The 26,198-nt window shown below is 41.7% G+C and overlaps 1 protein-coding gene across 1 annotated transcript in view; it reads left to right on the top strand.

The window, feature by feature from the left end:
- The window catches only part of AGBL1 (AGBL carboxypeptidase 1), a 278,022-nt gene that overhangs the window by 34,640 nt on the left and 217,184 nt on the right, over positions 1-26,198 (top strand). Inside the window, exons 7-15 of the mRNA XM_050903524.1 lie at positions 7,646-7,854; positions 12,779-12,944; positions 13,924-13,997; positions 16,717-16,833; positions 17,822-18,423; positions 20,355-20,438; positions 21,519-21,605; positions 21,967-22,115; positions 25,454-25,541. Of these exons, the coding sequence (XP_050759481.1) occupies positions 7,646-7,854; positions 12,779-12,944; positions 13,924-13,997; positions 16,717-16,833; positions 17,822-18,423; positions 20,355-20,438; positions 21,519-21,605; positions 21,967-22,115; positions 25,454-25,541 (1,576 nt within the window). The remainder of the gene's footprint in view (positions 1-7,645; positions 7,855-12,778; positions 12,945-13,923; positions 13,998-16,716; positions 16,834-17,821; positions 18,424-20,354; positions 20,439-21,518; positions 21,606-21,966; positions 22,116-25,453; positions 25,542-26,198) is intronic.

The following is a 26,198-nucleotide window of genomic DNA, read 5'->3' as shown; positions in this document are numbered from 1 at the left end:
TCATATCTTGCTCCAGTTCTGTCTTAAGGCCTGGGGAGCTCATCAGTAAGCCCTCCTTTCTCTGAGAGGCCCAGATGTGGAGGGGGCATGCCCCAGCTGGAGCCTGTTTGAGCAGCGGTGGAAGGCGAGGGCTGCCCTCCATGTTGCTCTTAGCCATGGGCTCTATTGCTTTTAGTGAACTCACCCCCCTCAAAATAAGAGGCAAACCGTTCCCAGTTCTGAGGGAGCGGAAGACAACTGGACACCTGCTATACAAGTGCTGACAAGGGAATAGCTAGGAGCGTGCAGGCGGCGGGACCTGAGGTGTGAGGGACCAAGGCGGGCGCTGCCGCTCCGCGCCGCGCGCCACAGGGTGGCGATGTTATGACGGGGATCCGCGCTCCCGCCGGTGCTTGAGCCAATATTTATTTTTGGTGCGTAATTTGTTTACCAGCAGGTTATTTTAATCTAATTTTGGTTGTATTTGTTATTCCTGACTATCTGTACTTCCCAGAATTAGCAGCTTGCACGCCTTTAAGGAAATTAGCTAGAGCTGGTCTCGGAGGCACTTGCTTGGCGGATATTGAAGGAAGGGGCTAGGGAAATGGGCAGGGCCCTTGTTGCAATGCTTGCCTAGTAAAATTGTAATGAGCAATTTGAAAAGACAGGTTGTGGTAACCCCGTGATCATGCTTATTTCATCAAGACAATTCTGTGTGCTAACAGCAGTTATTGCCAATGGCCTTTCCCCTCTCTTTCTATATCTTTTCCTTCCTCCTTTTGTCATCTTTATCCTCTTGCCTTCCCTTTCTCCCCCAGCCTTTCATCTCTCACTTCCTGCTCTTTCCTCCTCATCTTCCTTCAACTAACCTTTATTTAACCTTTCACCCGCTCTTTTTTTTATCAAAGCATAAGGATTATTTCTTATGGCTGGTGGGATAAAATAACCAGTGTCATTCTTTGTCTTTTATGCTGGCCTCAAGGAGGGGCAAGTAACTCTGAGAAACAGAAAGCGATGTTCTAGCACATAAGCAGATTATGGTTTCTGAAGGGCCTGCACCCTCTATGTCTGAATTCATAATGCTTTGCAACAGCTGTACTGATGCAGGTCTCTGATCTTGTGTCAAAATAGCCCTATGGTTAAACCATGCTAGTTCCCATAGCCAACAGCACGTTGTCAGTGATTTGCCTAACTTTGCCAGGTACCCATTTGTCATGATCAGTTTAAGACTTCATTACCCACCTCTGGATTCAAACTCCATTATCAGTCTGGCCACAAATCTATCATCACAACTTGTAGGGTATTGTGATCAGAGTTGAATTTTGCAAATAGTTCCTTTTATGATTATCTAAAACAAGTTCTGTGTCTATCTTTGCATTCTGAAATTCAGGAAGAAAATAGCCTTGATTCTACATTTTTAAGCTTACCTCTTTGAGAAGAGCCACTTTATGGGGGAAAAGATTATTTTTTTAATGTCCTTTATATTCCCCTCCCCAAGACTGCTCTGCATTCATAGACATATCCCAAACTGAAACTAACTCTGTGCTCCAGAGAAAAAGGTTGGTTTCATCTCCTGGGGTGTGATAGCTTCCCACTGTTTTGCTCATCAGGGTGGGTATAATGGAACTGAAGTGTCGAGGAGCTGCGTTATTCTTTGTTGATATCCTTAATAGTGATTGCTTACTGCCTTTGTCTTGGCATGGGCAGTGTTTGTGCCTCCAGTGACAATCTGGCTTCAGAAAATTCAGTGGCTGAATTTGAGGAAGTCTTCCAAATTCTAGCATCCTTATTTGAACTCTTTCAAACCACTTTGGTCAGAAAAATCAAGTTGGAAATTTTGTGCAAATGTATTTTTTGTGGATTTCCAGCTTTCTGTTGAGTTACAACCAGAAGATGCTGTGAAACTGAAAAATAAAGGAGAAAAAGCAAACCTGTTTGAAAATCGGTTTCCTTCTAGGGTTAGTTCAAAAGTTTTGGAAAGGGTTGGCTTGCTGTCCTGGTTCTGGCTGGGATGAAGTTAACTGTCTTCCTAGTAGCTGGTACAGTGCTGTGTTTTGGATTCAGAATGAGAATAATGTTGATAACACCCTGATGTTTTAGTTGTTGCTAAGCAGTGTTTATACTAAGTCAAGGACTTCTCAACTTCTCATACTGCCCTGCCAGCAGAGGCTGGGAGTGCACAAGAAGCTGGGACGGGACACAGCAAGGACAGCTGACCCAAATGAGCCAAAGGGGTATTCCATACCATATGACATCATGCCCAGTACCTAAACTGGGGAAGTTGGCCAGGGGACACTGCGGCTCGGTGATTGGCTGGGCACTGGTCAGCGGGTGGTGAGCAATTGTATTGTGTATCACTTGTTTTGTATATTCTTATTATCATTATTTTCCCTTCCTTTTCTGTCCTATTAAACTGTCTTTATCTCAACCTGTGAGTTTTACTTTTTTTTCTTGATCATCTCCCTCATTCCACTGCATGGGGTGGGGGAATGAGCGAGCAGCTCTGTGGTGCTTAGTTGCCGGCTGGGGTTAAACCGTGACACTTGTTCTTTCTTAATTTTTACATGTGAACAATGTAACAAAGGCAAATTGGAGAATAATCACCCTGTCATAATACAGTTTGTATGACTGCCACTGAATTAGCCAACACCTGGAACTAAAATATTTTGGAGTAGAAAGAATGAGCTGTTCTTGAACTGAAGCTACGCTTGTGGCTGATTCCTGGTATAGGAGCCAAACATGGCACTTGTAGTTGCTAGCAAACCATGCCTGTGTTCTCTACCTTTGTGCCAGTGTTGTCTATCCTAAATGCTTAAATAAATGCCTGGACTCTGAAGTTTACAGGGCACAAGTACAGTAGTCTTCTGGCTTCCAACAAGAGTTGAGCTAATACCAACTTCTTTCTGGAACTGTAGAGCCCACTGGGTCTGCATTCATTCCAGCGCTTGATGGGTGACTGATTTCTCCATGGGGACAATCTGTGTTGTTTCTATAGGGAACCCTCATGCTTATCTCTAGCAAAAATGGCCTCTCAATGACTGAATAAAATAGCTGTTTTCTCTTTGCTTTAGGAGATATCTTGCATCTTTTATTCCCAAGAGGCAATCACTAGAGCAGAGTGGGGAAGCTGGAGACTTTCTTATTCCTTTCGCTGCTTTAGGAGCCATAGGGTTAAATTAGCAGAGCATTCTTATCTCCAAACTGTAGCAATGTATGATCTTGGCATAATGAATCAGCTGAGTGGCATCAACAAAGATTTAAGCAGATAGACAGAAAGATAAATATCTCTTTGTTCTGCCTGGTAAGCAGTGCATTGCTCATCGTATTTCAGGTCGACTGTAATTCAGTTTTGTGATTAAATATGCTGCGTGTTTTCCAGTGGTTCCTGTGTTCCTGGCAAATGCTTGAAAGGGGACTGGAATGCGACGAGGGCTTCAGAAATGTCCTCAGAAACACTGGCAGTCATGAGACTCCTATCTACTAGACTGAAACCCTGGCTTTAAGAGTCTGTTCCCCCAACACAAAATCAGAATTCTGTCAAAACTGGGGATTTCTTTGTATTGTGGTCTCCTTGCTAATTTAGATGCATCTTTAACCATTTGATGCTTCCGCACATTGGCTGTGCATCCATGTCAAATGTTTCTGGCTAACTGCACAGATTATTCAGGCCAGATATTCTGTGCTGCAGTGCTTAAACTTTCATTGGTTAGCAGCACTGCCCTGGAAGCCAGAAGTGGAGGGTCAGTTCTAGAAGTGTGGGAAACTAAGACGACATTGAGCATTCCCCTGTCACCCATGCCAGCCTCAGCAGGCAGAACTGGAACTCTTGCAAAGAAAATAGTATGTCAGTGACAGGTTTGGGGAAGGTGGTGAAGACAGTGCTCCCATGTCAGAGATGCCAGAATAAGATTAGGAAGACAGACTGTCACAGGAGAAGAGTCAGAGATCACTCAGACAGATCTGATCTAGTAGTGAGTTTATTGAGTTTTAATCTGTAAATTTAGGTATGTAAAATATTTAATAAGTACAGATGGACTGGCGGTCAATACTATTTACTATACTTAAAGTTAGTATGGGATACAGAGATTGTTGCGTAAGCTTACTATACATAGCTTAAAAAAATGCAAAAAATGTCACTTACCAACCCATCAATGTCTGGTGTCAGGTAAGGGATCTCTCAGCCTTGAGGCGTAACCTTGAGAGATCTCCCCACTCAAGGGGAGATCACTGCCATGCAGCTAGCTGCTATGGAGGGAGAGCTCAACAGGCCCTAATGGCTGCTGATATTTATAGCATAAAGTGGTTGATTTGTAACCAAATTTTCTGCTGTTAATGCACTTTTGGCCACTTATCAGCCCAGTCTCCAGCCAAACCGTGGTTTTTTGGGTTTGGTGCTGAGTTCTCACTGATAGCCTCACACAATAGGATTAACTTCAGTTACGCCTACTTGCTGAGCATCCGCCTGGACCAAAGTTCATTCAGTTCAAACAGGAGGAGTGCATCTGTCACACACACCAAGTATGAATCAAAATAAGAAGCACCATCCCTGGGCACTTCTGAATGCTGTGTGGAAGGAGAACTTCTATTTCCACTGAACACTGGCCATATCCAGGGAGAAGGAAAGGGACTAACAAAAGAATAACACCAAAAGGGTCAAAAGACATAGGACACTTTACCACTTACCACAGAGACCATGCATATTCACTCCAGGAGGGGTGGGTTCTTGCTGCCTACAAATCTGTGCAGTGCTGCTTGTACCTCTATGATTCATTTCCACCATCTGTATTTGTGCCAAAATATAGATAGATACCCATGCAGGTGCATCCCTAGATGGAGAGACCTACAGACACAGACAGGTGCGGAGGCCTCCTTTTTCCGTTCTGCCTTCTGGAGATCTTGGCATACTTCCTCCTCCATTTATTCACTACTTTATTGACTATACAACAGAAAAAAATGGAAGAAAAAAATAAGAAACACTGACAACACAGGAGAGCAGAGGAGAATCAATGAAATCAAACAGGAGAAACAAAATGAATGTTTTTTTGCCCTTCAGCAAGTAATTCTCATTGTTTCTGATCAAAGTGCTGAGGAAACTATAGTCCTGCCTCTTCCATCTCCTCCTTACAGAACAGACTATCTCAGCGTTGCTTTTCAAAGCAACTGTTTTGATCTTAAAGGTGGTAAGTACTACAGAAAACATGCAGGGAAACACAGCAAAGTTATTTTGCTCAGCTTCCTCCATGCTTTTCATCCAGTGATAAAACTGAGGCAGGGGACAGTTATGTGTTCTGGTCCCTGTGGAGCTGGGATCCAAACATGGAAGTCTGTCTTGAAAGAAGTGAGGAAAACATCACAAACACATCTTATGAGTATTCTTTTTTTCTTTCTTTTCTTTAAATTCCCCAAGAAGCTCTACCCACAGTGCTTTCCAATATTTCCCGTGTCCTATCGACAGTGACACAGAAAGCTTAGACTTCAAGCACTGAATGCTAGGGGCTATAAATCCCTAGATCTAGTCCAATTTCATTTGCCTCTGAACAGTTCAGGGAAGCTCTGAGTCTGATCCAAATTGTCCCTACCTTGCACTCCCTGACTCTCTTCTTCTTGTTGTCAAGTCTTATATACTTATTGACTTTTACAGATCTTCCTGAGTAATTCTTCAAGGAAGATTGACTGATTTAAGGGGTTAGTCATCCTGCAGGTTAGTAAACATGACAGCTGGTTGAGGATTAACAGGAAATCATGAATAAAATCATTGGGACTGATAAGGGATTCTCAAGCAATTAAAGTTTTCTTGTGGAAAGTCAAATAGAAAAAAGAAACCTAAAGTGAAGGTCAAAGGAGAAGGATGACCTTCTACATGCTGACAACCACTGAGCCCTGAAATACAAGATGTACTGGCAGAGTTAGTGTGAGATGGTTAACAACAAGGGGATAAAGTGCTGGAGAGAACTGCAGGCCAAGGTGTAGGAGAGGGGGCAGAGCTGTGTAGGACTGGAATAGCTGTGGGACCAGCAGGTCAGTGCGGAGGCATGTCAACAGGGTGGTGTGAAGATGCAGAGCAGGATTAAAATGAGTTGGCAAACTGGTCTGGGGTGCCAATGGTAGAGAAAATTGGAGGACAAAACAAAGTAGCAGAACTACCCTCCAATCCCTTTTCCAAGTAAGAGTTTCCTAATGTACTGCAGAAAGCAGACTGAGATGACTTCAGGTGACTTCCTTCCCCTTTCCAATACCTCCATCTACTTCATCGCTGGGATTGAGTTTTGCTGCCTACTAGCTGCTTCCTGCTTACTCTCTCCATGGCTTCCCTTGTTACAGGTTTTCTTCATGCAGCATCTTTCTGTTCTCTCTCTTAACCTCTAGCTGCTTCTCCTGTCCTGTAAATCCCCACTGATGACTTTAGTGTTCCAGGTGTGAGAGGCTCTGGTGCTCTGTTTAATGAACTGGAAATGAATTGGAGCCTACTAGCTCTGGAGAACCCATACCAAGAGCCATCTGTTGTGAGCTGCAAATGCTGATTGGTATTCAGGGAGCTGAGCTACAGTCTTACGTATGCTACCTGGCCCCTCAGTTGATTACTGAGTTCCTGACAGCTTCTAATGTGTGTCACAGTGAGGAATGTCAGGAACAGTCAGGAAAATATGTTTAGGCAAGGCTGGTTTGAAGGGAGGGAGCCTAGAGTCTGGTATGGCTTCTTGTTTGTACTGTGGGGCAGGGCAAGGAATGCAGTGGATGAAGGGATGTGTTTTGGAATACTCAGCAGAACTTGTATTTTATCACAAGTTTTGTAATCTTCTCCTTTTAGTCTGATATCCTGGAACTACATGATTAAGGGAACACTGCAGCTTTCCTTTTATATTTTTATAAAGCTTATTTTTTTAAAATATTTTTTTTAAATTTTCTTATCTGTGCAGTAAAGCCTTTAAACATTACCTGAATGTGACCTTTAAAATCTCAGAGCCAGAAAGCAACAGAAAAGAAGCCCAAAATGCTGTTGCTCACGTTGGTGTTTTGTTAATTTTTAAATACTGTAGGTTTCCAGAATAATTTCATTCATGGCTTTTGTTATACAGGTATGTGTGAGAATACATTTAGAAGTTAAACATAATTTCGCTGGCTCTGACAGGATTGCACAGCTACAAAGCTTCTGGATTTGTTGATCTCAGCAAGGTGTGCTATACTTCAGTCCTGAGAGAACTATGTGAAGGTTATATGACATGCTGTCAACTAATCTTACTGTTCTTTAGCTTTTCTTACTCCTCAGGAGCTTCTTTAGTTTCGGGAACTCTTATGGTACTGCAATTGGAGTTAAGTTTATTAGCACTTAGAAGGAGATATGGACTCTGCCCTTTCCCCACCCATGGTTTGGTTCCTCTGGAGGGTTCTGGAGCAGCCATTTCCACCTAGACAGGAGAGAGACTGCTTCATTTTTTTCGTGTACGATTCCAAGAGCCTAGCTCATGCTTAGCAAATAACAACATCCTAAATTGTAAAAAAAAAAAAAAAAAAAAAAAAAAGAAAAAAATTTTTTTTTTTAACTGAGACCATTAAGCAAGAATGAGCAGGTGTTAAAGTCTGAGTTTGAGTACTGAGTAGCCACGTGGTTATCAAACAGTGTGAGTAGTGGAAAGAGTTTAATTCAGCCTTTTCTCTTCATTTTCAGAGTCTAACAGCCGACGGGCAGTGAACAGAGGCTACCTGGGTGGATTGCTGAGACTCTATCAAGACTGGCATCACAACGATGTCTCCAACAACTACATTTATATTCGTAGGGGTCTCCTGCTCTGCCTAAAGCACATCACCAACATCCAGCTGGGCAGGAAGACTTTCCTTGGTTCCCAGGGTATGGAGATTCTCTTCACAAGTGTACAGGTAAATGGTTCTTTTGTGCTTAAGTGAGATGGATTGGTAGTTAGTGCTGGGTTCTACCTCACAGTGCAGGAAATTCCATAGTTTTATCTGAATTTATGTAACATATCAATGAAAAAACTGCTAATGTTAGAATAAAAAGTATTGACTCTTTCACAATTAGTACTTCAGAAAAGCTGAAATGTTTCAGTTTAAAATTAATTTTAATTCCTGCTGAGCCTCATCAGAATTGTAGTTCAGGCTTTTTAATGTTTTTTTCCTCCTCCCCTGTGGATCATGCTGTCTGCTTGGACTTCCTCTCCCAAAGAACAGTGCAGTGTCTCCACAGAAGAGTTGCTTAGGTGTTTCATGAGATGTTTCCTTTCAGGTATCCAGTTCCACCCAATCAGTCTTTAACACAAAAGAATGTTGATTGAGCTAGGCCTTTGCTAATGAGAAACATCCATCAACTGTTTTTCAGGAGGCCCAATTTTAATCTTGTGAAACAATGTGGGTTCATCAAGAAAGATGACATGGTCCTGAGGATGAGATCCCTGTAAGGTGTAGAAGGGGCAGGTACAGAAGAGTAATGGTTTCCTCCGAGTCTCTCACCAACATGCTTCCTTAGCCTTCTTTGGAGAAGTCACTTATAGAGAAACCTTCAGTTCTTGACCCATGTGATTCCACAAGGAGTGTTTCTGTCGTCATTCTTACTGGCCAGTGCGTTATCTCATTCTAGCACCATTGCAGACAAAATGAAAAACCTGTTCCCTTCTCCTCCAGAAAATCCACTGCCTTCTGATCCAGTGCATTTGCTTCTTCACCTTTCCCATTGCTGTCATGAACAATTCTCCTGTGACTGAAAGATATTTCTTACTAGTAGTAGATGGTAGACTGGTAGAGTTTTTTCACTTCATTTTCCTCATGAGGAATTGACTACTTTTTCAGGTGGGATGAGGTGGCCAGGACTAGCAGCTCTTTCAAGGGAGTATGGCCTCTGTTAATGAGAAGTCCCTGGTCTGCAGAAACTGGAATAGAGTGGATGGCAACAGCTGCTTGAGGGTAGATGTCAGCTCGTTCCCTCTCAAGAGCCTTCTACAGCCCGTGTAGCTTTCTGAGCTAACATCTCCTGATAGCTCAGCCTGGGAGCAACCCCATGGAAAGTGCAAACATGGGGTCACCTTGGGTGAACAAACAGGAAACGACATACTAAGGCTCCAGTGAACACTGATAATGCTAATCCTTCCAAAGGTTGGAAGTGGAGCAGAAATGACAGCTTCAGGGGCCTCCAGTTTGCTTTTTTTCTACTGTGCGCTACTAGGGAGATCTTGGAAAGGGAATTAGCAAGGTTAATGAATTCAAAGCTCAACGTTCCCTCACTACTTCTTTGGGATATTGTCAGTTTTACGGTGTCTCTCCAAGACATGAAGTGTCAGGAGGAGTCTGGCAGCCCTAGGAGGACTCACTCATGTTCTTCTCTACTCTGATCTGAGGTAGAGGCTGCTGCTGTTACTAAAATCTTCATAATCTTCATGGTAGACAGAAAATGGGAAATCTGCTCTCCTGAGAGGACCTGCAGGCTGTAGTAAGAGAGAAAGAGATGGAGGCAGGGCAAGAAAAACAACTGCTTGGGAAAGCAATGGCTCTTCGTGTGTGCAGACAGCATTTTAGTGCCTTTAGGAATTGCTGGCTGTGGTGATTAGCCTTGACCAAACTCTGAGCAGCTAATGAGATTTTAAAGGTGTTAAAAGCTGACTAGAAAAGTTCTGCTGAAACTTTTTTATCTTTTTTTAATCTATTGAAATGGAAACAGTTTTGCCAAGATGGGTTTGTTTTAACAATCTCCAGTGAAACTCCTATTTACAAAGCTGGTTTTCAATTGAAACCTCTGCAGCTGCTTATTGTATGGGCTGATGGACAGCTGAAATACCTGAGCTTTTAATAGCCCTTAAGCCTATGCTTTTACAGGAAGAGCCAATAGTTCAAAGACTGTCTCCTTACATAGATTAGAAGTGACTGCTACTTTATTTGAGGAGAATTTAGAGATATTTTAGGAGAATTTAGAGGTATTTTGAGTTCCGCTCCTACCTGGAATGAAAAATAATTTTAGATAATGAAATCATTCGTGAAAAGGAAGCATTTTCTGCTCTCATTCCTTTTTCCAAGCTCTGCTTAGACTTTAATGGCAGTTAAATGGTATATTCACATTAGCAACTGGCTGGCTTTGTGTGTAGTGACAGAGAGCTGCCTACTCTGAGACAAGAAAACAGGTTTGTATCTGCTTTAGGAGAGACTGGTGCATGGAACCTTATTTTGCTATTTTATCACTTATCCATCTGATTTCTTAAGCTCGCCTGGTTTCTTTTCAGCCTTCCTGTACTAGGGTCTACTCTAGGATAATATTATCCTATACTCCACTCTACGTTTCCCAGTAGTAGCATCCATTAGCATCATTACCATTTGCATTACTGTGATATTGAAACCTCCTTTTTTGTGTACATCACGTACGTGTCATAATATCTGGACTATTCCAGATTCAGTAGAGAAAAGATGGAATGTGGAGGCTAAAAAGCAGATCCCCTGAATTCAGGTTAGCTTTACATGGGTTTTCTGAGCTAAGGATTCACTCTCTTCCCTCATTCACAATATCCCACTGCAAAATAAATGGGAGTTTACACGCATACAAAGCAGTCTCCTGTTTATTTCTCAGGTGTCAGTAAAAAAGGCTTTTCCAATACAGTGATGGAACATTTTTCAGTCATCTGTAAACTGTGTTATGTTGGAATCTGAGAGCACTTTATGAACAGGAATGAAAACGGTCCCACAAATTCCTTGTAAGGTATCTGAAGGCTTGTTTGGACTTGTAAGCTAATTTGCTGTAAAGAAAAATATGACTTTCAAACAGCATCACTGAATAACTCCATGTGTGGAAGTTCATTGTCTGGATGAACATGCCTTGTTCTTGACTATCTCAATTCACTTGGCAGTGATTTAAGATGGCCGGCCCAAGGCACGCATTTATACAGTCCTGTGTTCACTGTTCTAGTAAAAACAGAACGGTTTTAGTAAACTGTAGTAAGACTGTTCAAGAATGTTATTCTATTCCCACATGCAGACAAACTTTCCTTATCTTTCCTTTAATAACAAGCAAACAAGAGCAACCAAACACCACGTGAAAGAGTGAATAAATTGAAACACTGGAAATAGAAACCAGTTCTCCTTGGTGTTTGCTCTAACCACAATAAAACTTTCCCTGGAGATGCTTTCAAAATTGTCTTTTCTCTCCTCCTTGTTCCTAACAGCTTGAGATCTAGAAATACATATTAAGATTCTTGTAGTGAGTCTTGTAAGCATGTCAGCTTTAGACGATTTTTCTAGCCTCCCTACAGGAATCCTGGTTAATCCCACTGAATCTTATAATGCCGTTCAATCATACATGAGAAAACAGAATAAAATCCTGTACAACCAAAAAAACCCCAATATAGCCATTTTCCTGTTCCTGATTATAATAAAGTACTTTGTTATGTTCTTTGGACATCTTCCTGATTCTGCTGAATATTTTTTTTTTTTTTGTCCAGCCCAAATCCTAACTACGGGCTGTCAGACAATGGCACAAAGTATCTATTCTGCCCTCTGGGCTGTTCCATTTTATCTGTGCTGAAGGGATGCAAAAACATTAAATAGCATTAGAATGTATTGTAATGTTCCTCTGTGGCCTTATAGCACATTCATGCTGCTTATTTGACTTGCATTCCTGTTCTGATGAGCAAAGTCTTAGCCCCAAGCTGCTAAAGCTAACACGCTGATAGGCACGGTACAACTTGTGAACTTAGGTAGGATACTACACTGATTAGTCAGTCTCTCTGATGGAGGCTGTGGCATAGAAGCGCTGTACTTGGGGAAATCTGAAGGCTTGGTTTTCTGAGCATCACACCTATCGGTTTTAAACAACTTCACCTTTGTGCAGCAGCTGTAATTTGCTTATCCAAACTCCCTGTCTCTGTTATGCTGAAGACATACACCTAGTATGATCTCCTAGGGGGTCTTTGCTTGTAGTTCTGTCAGGGGGTTTTTTGTTCTCTTTGCAACAAAAGACCAAGGAGTTCACTTGCATAGCATGGTAATAAAAATACAAAAATATTCTATGTCTTCAAAGTACATCTGGGCTCCCATAGCTCCTTACACTTCTATTTCCTACTCTGGATTATAGGAGTAGAAAATATGGGATACTGCAGGAATTCAATATTTTATGACTAGGGTAATATATAGTGATCTTTCACACTAACTATTGGGCCTAATGCTTAACCATATAGAATAGAGTACAGTGGGAATGCTCTCTTTGAGTATACATTGTGTACACTGAGTACAGTGAAATAATAGTGTAATTGTGCTAGCTTACCTGTGTTAGTTTTGGCATGATAGCTCAGGGTATAGTTGTGGTGAAGACGCAGAAGTATAGATTTTGGCGTGTGTTGGCAGCCAAAACATATACATGGGCTCCCTGCAGGATTTTTTAAATCTATATTAAAGAACATATCTTCTCAGTGCTACTGCTACCTATGTTAGCTAGGATATTTTAGCTTATGCTACTATCATGCCTTCCTTCAATATACCCTGACTATAATATCTTAGAGCAGAGCTAGGGGATGCTGTGTCTTCTAAATGACATGCGTCATCAAAAGTCCCCTGAGATCCATGCCAGCCTGTATTTCTGTAAGAAACAGACTGCAAGAACTTGAGGTCTTGCTGTTCCATGCATATTTCTTTAATGGTAAAAAGGAGAAATGGGGGGGGGGGGAGAACAAGGGAGGACCAGAAAAAAAAAAAGCCATAAATATAAAGACTTCATATTCCAATCAGAAGAGTGTCTCTGCTCTGGGGAATTGTGTGTAATAGGCAGAACAATTGCAAGAGACAATTCTTAACATTGTTCTCTTTTGGTTCCTAGGATTGTTTATCTTGCAAAAATCTGGATCCTATCACAACCACTGTGACTCACATTCTGAGAAAGTGCTTCCCCAAGGAACATCTGCCTGTGGCAACAGTAAGAAGTTCCTATTTCTTCCCTCTTCCTGGGAATGCCAAGGCTGAACCTCCATGTGAGGGATCTGAAGGTAAATGGGTGAATGGTGAGTTCAGTAGGAGGAAAAGGAGCGTGACATGAGAATTAAATGTGGGATCTGGGGAAGGGAGTCTTGGCAACTTTGTCCTGAGGTTTACAGTTAAAATTAATCTGATGGCCTACAGTGTCACTCAGTAGAGATGAAACTACTCCCAGGTCTTCTTGAAGCTTGGAGATTCTGTTTGGAGAATAAATGAGAGCAGATAGAAGGAGCAAGAAAAAGGGGAAAAAAAAAATCCTTATATTATCCAAAAAATAACGGAACAGAGTGGGCATGGTAGAGGCTGGAGATGCCACTGCTCCACAATAACAGAGGGAGAGACAATTGTGCCTGTGCATGACTGTTTGTGGGGGGAACACTGCCCTGCAGCTTTTTCAGTAAAGAACTGTAGAAAGTATTATCCTTTTTCCTTTCTAAAATAAAAGCAGATAGCAGTCACGCTGCCTGAGTAAAAGACGCGAACACTTGCTGAAAAGCAGAACTTAAGCACAGGCAGGACAGCCACTCCACAGAAAAGGAGAAACGGCAGACTCCATGATACACACAAGCAATTTCTCTGTTGCTCTCAGTTTCATATGGAAGACACTCAAATACTATAATGATGATAGCAGTAAAACACCCTAATCTAGATAATATAGATTAAGAGCATCCTGTAATATCATTGCAGCCAAGCAGAAAATCTCTGTATTGCTTTGTAATACGAGTTGGATCCATATCATGGTGGCATTTGTCATGGTTTTGAAAGGCAGTGCTCAAGTCAAAGAGAACAGAGCTTTAAAAAGTGCGAGATTTAGTGCCAAATTCATTTATACTAGATTAACAAATGGGATCTGCTTTAATCAGGGTTGTGGCGGGTTGTAGTTTGAAGGCGTGTGGCACACATAGAAGAGACTGCACATATTTCCGTGGAGGGCCTGAGAGGGATATTAGGTTGAACACCTTTGCCTCTACCTCTTTTCTACTTCTGCAGGTGACTATGAAAGTGATGGAGAGGAAGAAGTCGAAAAAGACCTGGATAATGAGGATGTGGAGAATAAGGAGGAAGTAGGTATACGAGCCATAGTTTCCTTAATCATCCACATACTGGAAAGTAAAACTTTTCGTTGTCCATTTTGACATCCTGATAAGCTGTCTAAGCAGAAAATGTAGATATGGATACGGTCCCACATAAATACACTACATAAATAATTAGAAGGATACTTGAAAGAAGAAAAAGAGAAAGCACTGAGTTTCATTGAAGAGAGTCCCCTGCATTTATCTTATTAATTGCCATGCTTGTCACCCAGGATGGTGCAGGTTTGGTGACTTCTCTGTTCCTGCAGAGAGACTGACCAGTGACTATTAGAATCACATGCACAGTCAGGGATAAATGAGGGATCTTTGATTCCTCTAGGTGTAGACCAGAAATGGCGCTTAGTAGGGGAAAATTGAATTATCACCTAGGAAAGACTAACCTTTTTCTTTCCATATCAGAGCATATTTGGGCTGTGCACCTATCCTAAGAAAGAGGTTAGTTCTTTTAAGCCACAGCTAGGGCATTTGAACCTATATTCCTTCTGTATTTGCTGCTGCAGACAAATAATACAATGAATTATTCAATACTTTTCTGACTTTTCCCTTTGCACTCTCTCTGTCATGCCCTAACTGGCAAACCCCCCCCCCCCAGCTGAGGATGAGAGTGTAAACTGTTTTGTTGTGAAAATACATACAAGCACATATGCAAATGTGAAGTAGTGAATGCTGCTAATAAGTCTTATCCACATAAAGTGGTTTGGGAAGGCAAATTAAAGAAATGAAGTTGCAAATACAGTCTAATTAGATATGATTGAGACTTCTGTGGAAGGGCATTTTCATTAGTTGCCCTGTCTTTTTCTCCTCAAATATTAAACTGATGTCACCCAATGAAAAAAGGAAGTTAAAAAGCCCCAAAAACCCACATTAGCTCAGTGTCCTAACTTGCTTCTGTCTGGCTGTTTTTATCTGAATATTAGAGCTCGTCAAGATGATCATTAGGAATAAGGTTCATAGTGTATTTATCTCCTTTAATTAGGTATTCATTCAGAAACAGATCCTATATGCCTCTGAACTATTTCATTATTCATAAGGATTTACCAAGTAGATGTGAGCAGGGTTTTTTTGCCTAAGAGCTTGCTCTGAATATGAGTTTTAAGTGCTGTTTGTCTGGTGTGCTGGTCATATATCTCCCATGACAAATCTTTCTAAAGGGAAAGCAAGCAGGGAATCAATAATGAACTTTCAGTTTACCTTTTTTGTATGAGAGATCATTTGCACAATGTTTCCTGGTATTGATGTGATTTACAAACACTTTCACAGCTACATAACGCATATCCGTGCGTACTAGTAATACCAACCAAACTGAGACTTAGCTCTACGCTTCCATCAGTACCTGTTCAGACAGTTCTATGAAAATCAAAATCATCCCATCAACCTTCTATCCTTCTCAGCCCAAATCTTCAGCAAGTTTGAAGCTGCTTATGCATCATTATGCTGTTAGTGGCAAATCCTTTTAAACAGACCTCATACTCTGTGCAGCTCTTCATCGCCTTTTCAACTAGGCCCAAACAGAAGTTCAAACTCTGCTTTGCAATACAAGTGTGGCTCAGGGTTTGAAATGTCATCGACACTTTTGCATTCAGGCAATGTTTTTTTCCTTTTGATAACAGCTTCAGAAATGAGTCTGTCTATCAGGAGCAAATCACTTCTTTGCTGGCATTTGGTGGGGCGTACTTACTAATGACATGTTGAATTGTTTGAATAATGCTGTAGTGTAATGCCCAGTCATCAATGCCGTGTCTCTATCCTTCCCTCTTGCCCCATCTTTTCCTGGTTTCTTATGCAATGACTGAATGCTTGACAGAGTTCAGTTTTGGTTCTCATATCTGATATGGAGGAGGTTACACATCAATGCACAGTTGCCTTTGACTGTGAAAGTTTCAGATATGGTTCTTATCCCTGATAGTTGAGATCTAAAAAGCTTTTTTTCATATAAAAATATCAAGAAATTTGGAGAGTATAGAAGATGGGTTAGGCAAGAGTTTCACAGATTTTTATAAGCAGCATTGAGAGATAAAAATAAAATATAAGCAATTGGTGCCTGCAAGCTCTGTGATATGGGCGTGGGCCTTTCAGGTTGATTGGTAGGCACTCAGAGAAACCATGTGGTTGTCTAAATCAAAGGTAGAACTGTCAGGCTTTCTAATTTTGCTGGTGGCCTGTGAGGACAATTTTGTCTTCGATATACTTTGAGAGTTTTCTTGCTAAATATACATTTATTTGATTATTGTTTCTTTGAATCAGAATATTACTAATTACATCTTGAGGACCTGTGCCTACTGGTTTGTGCAATGTAAGCAAGGGAACGGATGATATGCTCAGAAATAACTAGTAGTTGTTGGTGTCTCTTATTTTAAAACCTCCCAAGCTGAGGTGCCTGTAAAAAGGTTCAAATTTCAGTCTTGATGCTTTTTTTGAAACCATCTTTTCATGGTATCTCTACTTAGGTACTCAAATACCAAAACATCAAATTCCCCTTTTTCACAATGTAGTCTTTCCTCCTGTGCCTCTGTTTTCCATTCCATAAAATGACTTTAACAGCCTTCATGAGCATGAGAAGAACAGTTATAAGACTCATTAAATGAGTATGATGTCATTAGAAATCAAGGGTATTACGCAGAATATTACTTCAACAGTAATCTTGTGGGGCATGTTTAATACACATCCTTTTCTAATTCTGCTTTTGTAGGATTATGACTTGGAGACAGATGTGAACAAATTGAGGTCAAGGCCAGTGCTTGACCGGCCAGAGGAAGAGCTTGGACAATATGAAGCAATGTGTCCAGAACTTTCCCATAATTTTCAGGTACTATCATAGTGTGGCTTCCTTTATTTGTGAATATTCAAGAGTTTAAGAAATACTTGAAAGGGAGTACTGACAAGAGATAACTAGAAAGGCTATTGCAAAAAGAAACCTAGATGTATTATAGGACTGGAAAAACAAAGATTAAGACTTTTTGCTATAGTTTATTGGCGTGAAACAAGAGTGACAGAAAGGGAGTGATGTTGTTTGGTGCACATTTGGCTCGGTATGGATTAACTAAGCACTATTGAATCAATTGCCATGTGAGAAATCTGTCAGATAATAATTTGTATCCTTGCTGGCAATTTCCATGGCAATATCAAGATCAGAATGCGATGTGGAAAATAAATACTGTCAACTAGTGTTTTGAAGGAAATGATGGAGAAGATTGCACTGCCGCTGAGTGAAATGCACAGTTCAAATCATTGTTCTATTGCAGTTTGGGACAAGAAATGGAGTATTGCACTCACTACAAGTCTTGGAATTTAGGAGAGCTGAAAACCGTGATTCAAATGTGAATCTGGAAAGGACCACTGGCTTAATATATCTCCTGTACACACAATGCTGTGACATTTATTATGACCATAAGTAGCCAAATGGGATTAAATTATACTCTTGCATGAAGGCAGGGGTGGAGTTCTGCAAGACAGATTGGCCTCCTTTACCCTGCTGTAACATTTATATTTTAAAAAAATGCCTTGCAAATTATCTTCTCTAATTTGTTAGAACAATCAGCTTTGGAGATGACTCACACAGATGACTCAATGTGATCCTTTTAGTTTCTGAGGACTACTGTTGAAACAGCTTTGTGGATAGAGAAATTCTGGCAGGTGGTCCATGGGCTGATTTTACTCTGGCTGTCTTATTGAATGAGTACAGTTTTGGGAGATTTGTAAATATTTTTCTCTTTCGTCCTTGAAAGGTTTCCTCTGGAAGGAGGCACAATCTGTCTTTAGTTTATTTTAATTTCTTCTACTTTTTAAATTTAAAGGAGCTTGAATCAGAGTCTGAGGAAGAGAAAAGCTTGGAGGACAAGACTGAGAGTCTTCCCTCTACTCCCTCTCATTTCATTCCAAGTGCTGCTTCTGTGAAACATCCAAACTACAGATGGAGAAACCAAAGTGTCACAGAGACGGGACCAGATCCAAGGGAAAAGGATTTCAAAGTCCCACTGCAGAGCTGGACAAAGAAGGAGAAATGCAGATGGGATCAGACTGATGAAAAGAGAAACACTGCAGAAGCAGCCCAAGATGCAGACTCCTGTGAAGTGGAAGATCCAGCCAGGAGTCATGTGCTTGCTTTGTATCCTCTCTCAAAAGATGCTGTTTGGTACAAAAAAATGTTTTACCCTGAATGCGAGTCCTCGATCAATCCTAGTCCTGGAGGGAGGCTGGAGAGCTCAGACATAGTGACAAATCTTCTGGAGAAACACCAAGGGGATATCCCATTCCACAGCCCTCGCTTCTACATAGCTAGGGCCAAATGTGTTAAGTCCATACCGGACTACAAGGACTTGGCATTCCCCGATTTCTGGGGTCACCAGCCACCTCCTTACAGCAAGCCCATGTTGGAGCGCAAGTACGGGGTTCAAAGGTGATTGTGCTTTAATATAATTACCACACTGAGAGATCTCAGGCTCAAAACTGGTTTATGTAGGTTCTGACTACAACATCTCTGAATGTCTCAGGAAGTTATAGAACAAATTTTGGGCTATACAATGATTTGCCACAAGGCCAAACAGCAGGATGGATCTTATCTGAGTTTTCCTCCTGAGGAAAGGAAAATAGTATCTAAGTGGATTATGAACAGGATTAGGAATTAGCAAGCCTATTTGCTGTCTCTGACATGGACCTTCTGTGTGTCAGTGGATCAGCTGTGAACTGTCTGTGCATTGCTTTCTTTGTCGTAGATCAAAGTGGTAGTGGCAACCTTGGAGTGAGGTTTTTATGGCTTCTGTGAATCCATAAAGACTCCCCTATCTCATTCCAAATAGTTATTGATACATTTATCAATGTATTTATGTATGTGATGGGACTCCAAGCTGGTCAAAGCTCTGACATAGATTTACTAGTGGCTTTTCCTTAAAGTAAGCAGACCAAGACCCAGAATGAGCTGTCAATCTGTGACCATGTTAGAGCACAAATGAGAACAAGTTCATTTTGGAGATGGAGAAGACTCTGTCAGGATACATTTTTGCATTTAGTCTTGCTCTTAATCCAGCCACCTTTAGTACTTGCAACATTGGGTCCCATCTGGCTTTTTGAGGAAAAATCCTTTCTGTCCTCTTGGAGCTGTGTATCTGTGTCAGGTTGTTCTTGGGAATCTCCCTGTGTCCCTTTTTGCTGTGCCTCTCACTTTCTGCCTGCTCCATGGGGTCCTCTAGAATCTTCTCCTCCTTCCCTAGCATGTGCATCTGCTTCTGGGAAGTCTGTCATGAGCCAGAGAGCAGCAGCGGGGACAAGGTAAGCAAGCTGCTTTCCCTCCCTGCTGCCCAGCCTACTAGGAGAAGACAGCATATATGGCATGCAACACGCAGAAAGAAATAAAAACAGATCTCCCCTCTGGCACACTGCTAGCGGCTGCTGTTTTTCTCATGTTATTTCAGGTGTTCAGATGAGGGGAAAGTTGTGTTTTGAAGCTGTGCTGGGAGAGGAAGCTGTTCTGATAACTACTGTTTTGTCTGTTCCATGTGTGGCTGTGTGCAATGACTTTACATTTGGTTTTAGTGGTATAGGGAATTATTAGCACATACCAAAGAGGCTGGATTCTATGCTAAACTTTAAAGTTGATCAAGGCTAATCAAATGGCATTTGTGAAGACCACTAATTTCTGACCTCTAGAGAGATAATGATTCTTTCTGCAGCAAATATAAAAGATAAAAACCTTATTCAGAGGCCAAATCACTCTACCATCTTCTCCTTGTACTGTTGCTTGAAAAGCTTTGCTTTTATGACTATAATAACATGTGTAACCATACAGCTAAAATGGGAATAATCATATCATGCTTCAGGGCATAACATGATTGCTGCAAAGGTCAGGAAGAAAATCTGGTATTCCACATTTGATCATCTTTTAGGGATCAGAGAACTTCAGTTTAATGAGTAGAAATTAGCTTGATTTAGAGTTAAGATTCACTATGAGACAGACTAGTAGGTTTCAAAGTTATGGCAGATATTTCCTCACAGGGCAAGGCTGGCCATTTGGGAGATTGACATTGACTGGGAAGAACTGCGGATAAATCAAACTTGACAGAATACTGTAGAGAATAAAAATTTTACAGAATCAGTCATTTAACCCAAAAGGCAACTTGTTGTAATGGGAATGGAGCAGGAGCTTTCTCATGGTTAAAAAAAAAAAAAAAAGTACAAATGAAGTTCACCTGGAATTAGCACATGGAAGTCCTCTTTCTTACCAGTCCTTCAAAAGAATTTCCTAAGCCTTTTCATATTTCTTCTACAAGACTACCCTATATCAAGATTTCTTACAGTGTCGTTACGATTTGCTTTTCTTTTTTCCCCCCCTAGGGACAAAGTACTAGATGATGTTCGCCGCTTAATCCAGCCGGGTGATGTGATAGGCAGAACTGTTTTTGATTTAGACGAGCCCAGGTGGGTAACTTAAATTGAGTACTGTAACAAGGGGCACTGTCAGTGCTGGGTTAGGTAGCGAGCTCAGTTTACTTGTTCAGCTCTGATAAAGGTATAGAAGAAACAACCTAGGAGGTAAAGGCCGAACAGGAAAAATATACAGGAGGAGTAGATTCCTTGTACATGGCTCTGGGGAAAGGATTTATTGTGGAAGTCACTGGAGCAAGAGAGCTTCAAAGCTTTTTAGACAGAACAAGAAAATCTATACGTCAAAGGGACTGTATGGTGTCCCTGGATATGTCTGCATTGCATGTAGTGATTTGGAACAGAAGCAGGCGGGCTGACGCTGGGAATTGTACCTATGAATCCAGATGCAGTCTCTCCCCACCCTGAAGCAGCATTTCCCATTGAGAGTGCACTTCAGTGTCTGTACAGCCAGTGTCACAGGCTGTAGATGTACCCTGAAAGGTGTGGCACTTATAAAAGGCTTCTGAAAACAAACATCCAGCCTTGTGAACTGTTTTAAGTGCTCAGCTCTGGCCAACAATTGTGCTCTTTGAGAAGATGTAGTACAGGGCAGTTGAGAGGGTCCCAAATAGGAAGAAATTGCATTTAGAGCAAGGATGAGTGACTTGGAGAACATTCTTCAGAGGGAAAATAGTGAAGGACAGTCTGAAGTAGGAGAAAGTTGTGAAGTAGTTCAAGATGAATTTAAGGGTTTCTAAGCTTTAGGAGAGGGAAACTATATAGACGAGGGAAGAGTAAATGTATAGTAATTGCATAAAGCTGCCTTGTTTAACCATTAGTTTATGGGAATAACTCAGTGGGGAAAGTAACTGGAATAAAGATGTAAATATGAACTGCAACAAAAGGGAGTATTGGGAAAGGAAAAGAAGATGCGATTTAGAATCACTAAGCAAGAGCAGAGAAGAATGCTGCATTGGATAGGAAGATTATGGGTTTGTTCACCTCTTGCTACTTCTCGGGGTCTTGCTTATAAAAAAAAAAGTATAAAAACCTATTTTAGTGTACCAAAGGTGCTGGGGAAGGCTTGTCTTTGAAGCAACCTGCTATAGGTATCCTTGCTTTGGTTTACTGCAGTCACTCAAGCCCAGGTGCTCCAGGCTGTCTGACATTCTTCTCCAAGTTTGAATCGGGAAACCTTCGCAAAGCCATCCAAGTGCGTGAGTAAGTATGCCTGCAGCGGCTGTGTCCCAACCTGCCTTTCTGCTGTGACCACAGTGTGAAATGGTGGAGTTCTCCTGGGTTTGGAAAGGGTCGGCCAGGGAAGCAGGTTATATGACGCTGAGCTTATCATGCCTTCCAACACCTAGATGTCATGAAAGTAACAGGAGTGAGAAAACAGCTCAAAATGTTTTGACATGACTAACATAGTGTCAGTATTTAATGGTGTGTTTGAATTGATGGCGTTCTTTGACTCTCACAAGATATTAATGAATTTGATTGTATAGCCTGCTGTCCTCAGCGGGTTCAGTGGCAGACCAGTGGGGTGTTCATGGCCACCAGTTTTTCTGGTCTTCCTTTACAGGTTTGAGTATGACTTAATTATGAATGCAGATGTGAACAGCAACCAGCATCACCAGTGGTTCTACTTTGAAGTCCGCGACATGAAACCAGCAGTTCCCTATCGCTTCAACATTATCAATTGTGAGAAGTTCAATAGCCAATTTAATTATGGTATGAGTCTTTGGGGAATTGGGGTAGTCTTCTGTTCACAAGAATATCTTTTTAATGCCTTAAAGGTTTCAAACTTTCCATGTCTATAAGGGAGACCGTAAGTTTAATCTTATCTGCCCTGAAATCCACTGGGAGAGTTACTTTAGATTTGTCAAAGGATCTTTCTCTATCCTTGGGAGGACTGAGGAGTAAGCTGAATATTGAGACCTGGGAGAGGATTTGTGGGGGAAAAAAAGTCATTGTTCTGTGTTTAGAGACCAGAACTGAGGAAGAATGGCACTGGGGTTGGGAGAGGGGAAAAAAGACGATCTGTTGGAATTGAATGAGCAGCATAGGATTGGAAAGTGCTTCTAAGATTTAAATAAATGTAGATAATCCTCAAACAAATATTCATGATTCTTTGGGCTTATCCAGAAAGACAACTCTGCCTTCAGACCTGCTGAGACTTCTGCTGATATTAATGATAAAAAAAATTTCTGTTCCTTGCTGTCTTTGAGCTCCTGTCACAGTCTGTGGTTCAGGAGGAAGGCGGCATTGCTCAGAAATAGGCAGGGCAAATCCCGGCTTTCAGTGCCCATTTTTGAAGAGAAATTATTTCTTCTGCGTGGAGACTGTGGGTTGAATTCTTAGCTGGCATAGGCTGGTTTTTTTATTTGTTTCCATGGAGCTGTGTTAATTTACACCAGCTCGAGACCTGACTCAGAATGTTTAATAAGCCCCTAACATCAGACTTTGCATTCCTCTGAAGCCCTGTGGATACAGCCTTCAACATCACCAGGAGAACTCTCTCAGGATCAATGTACCTAAACCAAATAGCACGAGGAGCTGGAATGACTTGTCACTTGTATTTGTGAAACTGGCTGGATGAGTGGCATAATGAATTATAAGGCATTTGCCCTTTAACCCTAAGGGCTGGAGTTCAAGTATTCATATAGATCCCAAATGAAAATTAATTTTTTTTGTCATCTTATTCTGCTTCCCTGAATTACCAAACAATTCAGTGTGGTGTGTCTGCTAGCAGCCTGAAAATGAAGTACGTTGAGGTCCTACTGTAAACACCCATACAGACTCTGATACAGCCACTAGTAGCTTCATAGCTAGAGATTCTGGCTATTATTGGTGGAAGGTTGCTTGTTATCTGCTAGTTTGGCTGTTGTCAGCATTTATAATCTCGTTTTGTGCACCTGAAATTGTACGTGACTCACATGTTCAAGCGTGCAATGAAAAATATATTTGGAAGAATAATGTGAATATACCATCTGGTGTAAGGAGGGAGACTAAGCCATGGCTTGCTTTTGTATGGCTTGTATGTGGGATTGGCTGTTAAAGCAATTCTTCTGTGGGTTACTTCTGCTGCTCTGAGAGGGCAGTGAAGCTCTAGCTTATCTGGCTTGGCTGAGCGAGACTCACTACCCCTTCCAGCACATGCATAATATTTATACAGACTGTTGGTAAGAGATGCTGTTTATTCGCTACAGTCCCCCTGCTCTTTCCTGAGCTAACGCCCATGCTATAATACTAAAAGCTCCAGTTGTGATGTAGCGCCAGAGTGCCATGGGTGGCAATACTTTACAGCTCCTGGTTACTGATCTGTTTTGATTTTTCCCTTCCCTTTTGCTCTTGGTTAGATGGCACTGTGTAACTTTCAAATCAGCAAAAATAATATTTAATGAAATAGTTGTGACCAGGAGCAGAGCGAGACAGGAGGTGCAGCCTCCACCTCTCTGCTTCCACCTTTTCCACTAACTTACTCTGCCATGGGAAATAATGGCATTTTGTCAGAACCCTTATTTGTGTTTGTTTTTCTAAGACTGAATGTTTCCATAGGGAAAGTGGAAAGGAAAAACTGGTGTGTTTAATTTTTTTTTTTAATTAAAATGAGATGGCAGACCAGTATCAACCATCGCTCTGAAGCAATTTGGTGTGTGAGTCCTTTGGACTCACGCAGAAGGGCAGGAGCTGGCCTTTGGGATGTTGAGAGCACTGCAGACCCTGAGCCTCACATCCCTTGTCTGAAGAACTGGGCTTCTGGGCACGCCTGTGTCTCTTGAAACTCACTGTGGCCCATGTCCTGGAACCAAACACAGAATTGCTTCTTGTACGTGGCTCACGGTGCTGGTTCAGAAAACAGCAATATAGAGGTTACTCCTAGCTGTAGGCTAGTTAGTGCTACCCCACACCACAGCCAAAGGTGAGCTGGAAAGGCATTTCTGCCGGTACACTTGCCAGCTCTTAAAGCACTGGAGAGTTTAACAGAGAAACCCAAAGGAAGAGGGGAAACTGAATAGCTGCTTATGGAAATATGTCATCAGTATTAATGATTTTCAAGCATCACCTCCTCCCAGCACAAGAACAGCCAAGGAGAAGGCTCAGGGGGCAACTTATCAACATGCATAAATACTTGAAAGGGCGTTTTTCCCTTTCTTAAATATGCTTTCACAGAAGTGCTGCCAGAATCATTGCTGGGCTCAGCTGTGGCTATGCTGGGTCCACTGGAGCTGGCTGGCACCACGTTGGGGCAGAGGCCACCCCTGCAGCCCCCAGCTGCCAGCACCTCGCCAGGGACACCCTGTGCAGAGAGCTTCGCTGGTGAGGGCAGGATCCTTACCGTAGCTGTAAAAGAGCAGGCAGGTGTGTAGAGCAAAGGAATTTGATACAAAAACTGCCTGCGGATGGGCTGGCTTCATGGACCTGTGAGTAATGTATACGCAGCTCAGATCAGAGAAAGTCTCGTACCTCGGGGCATGAAATGGTAATATTTTGGAGGTCAGGAAGAAGTCATCTTCTGGTATAACACAGTACAAAGATGGATGCTGTCGTTATCACCATTTATGACACATAGGTATTATTTAGGTCTAATGGCAATTTTAAAACCTTGTTCTAGTTTTGCTTGCTACTTTCTGAAGGTATGGTACTGGATGCACCGCAGATCTCTAATGCTGTGGTAGGATTAAGTTTTCAATAATGGTGCAGCCAAGCATAAAATATCGGACTAACCAAATTACTGATCTTGCTGATACCTTGATTCCTATTATTTTCTTTCCCTTCCTCTGTTTGTAAACGGAGTGGTTTCAAGTCCTCCTTTGCAAAGGCCAGTGGAATAATTTATTTTCTAATGAACTCCATTCAGCCCATTTCTTCTGGAGGTGCTTTTTGTACAGACATAGCTATATGAGAACAAAGCATGGAGATTTAGGAAATGTATTTACTTTGCATAAACTGTCTGCAGAGAGAGTACAGAGAAAATAATGATGCTTCTTGTTTAGCCTTTTCCTCCCCACCCCTGTCTTTTCCAGCCAGGGAAGTCATGTCACTTGAAACTGTCTTGTTTTATATAGGCATGCAGCTGGTCATGTATTCAGTGAAGGAAGCTCTCCAGGGCAGGCCTCGCTGGCTGCGGGCAGGCCATGATATCTGCTACTACAAGTAAGTGCATTTTTGGTGAATAATTTGTGGCTTCCTTTCCCCTCTGTTCCCCTGCTGTTAACTGTATTGGTGGTGTTAACCTTTGACCACCAGTGCCACCTGTTTCAAATGTCTCTAAATTGGTGCTAGTTCAATGTGTTATGTGCTTCCACCTTCAGAAAACAGCTACAAGTGAGATCTCTATATTAGATGCCTGGGGAGAAACGGGGCATGTGCAGAATTCACTTCCCCAGGAGGAAGGAGGAGGAGAGGGAATGGGGAGTGCTCAAACCTTGCTGATGCAGCCAGGAATACAAGGAAGCTAAACCCACAAAGGTAGCGTAGTTGGCTTTTTCCTCTGTCCAGGAACAAATGAGCTGGATGGGATCATTGGGGTTTTTTTGCATATACTGACTTTTGTAAGAGACATAGGAGCTGAGGAGCTAAAGAAAGGGTCAGCATATACATAGGGGTGTTTGGGTGGGGGGGTGTACACGATATACACCTATATAAATATATATGTAGAAACAGACATATATGAATATACATTTATTTATTTGTTTGTGAATCTATCTCTATACCTTAGTATCTTCACGAGCTTCCCTTCTCTGCAAAGCTGGAACTCAAATCCTAGAAGGCAAACTGCTCTGTGGACCACGCTTATTGGCACCATATAGA

Source organism: Gymnogyps californianus, chromosome 11 (assembly GCF_018139145.2).
Source record: "Gymnogyps californianus isolate 813 chromosome 11, ASM1813914v2, whole genome shotgun sequence".
NCBI classification, from domain to species: Eukaryota; Metazoa; Chordata; class Aves; order Accipitriformes; family Cathartidae; genus Gymnogyps; species Gymnogyps californianus.
The sequence above is the reverse complement of the archived record's forward strand: the minus strand, read 5'-3'. Positions and strand labels throughout refer to the sequence as shown.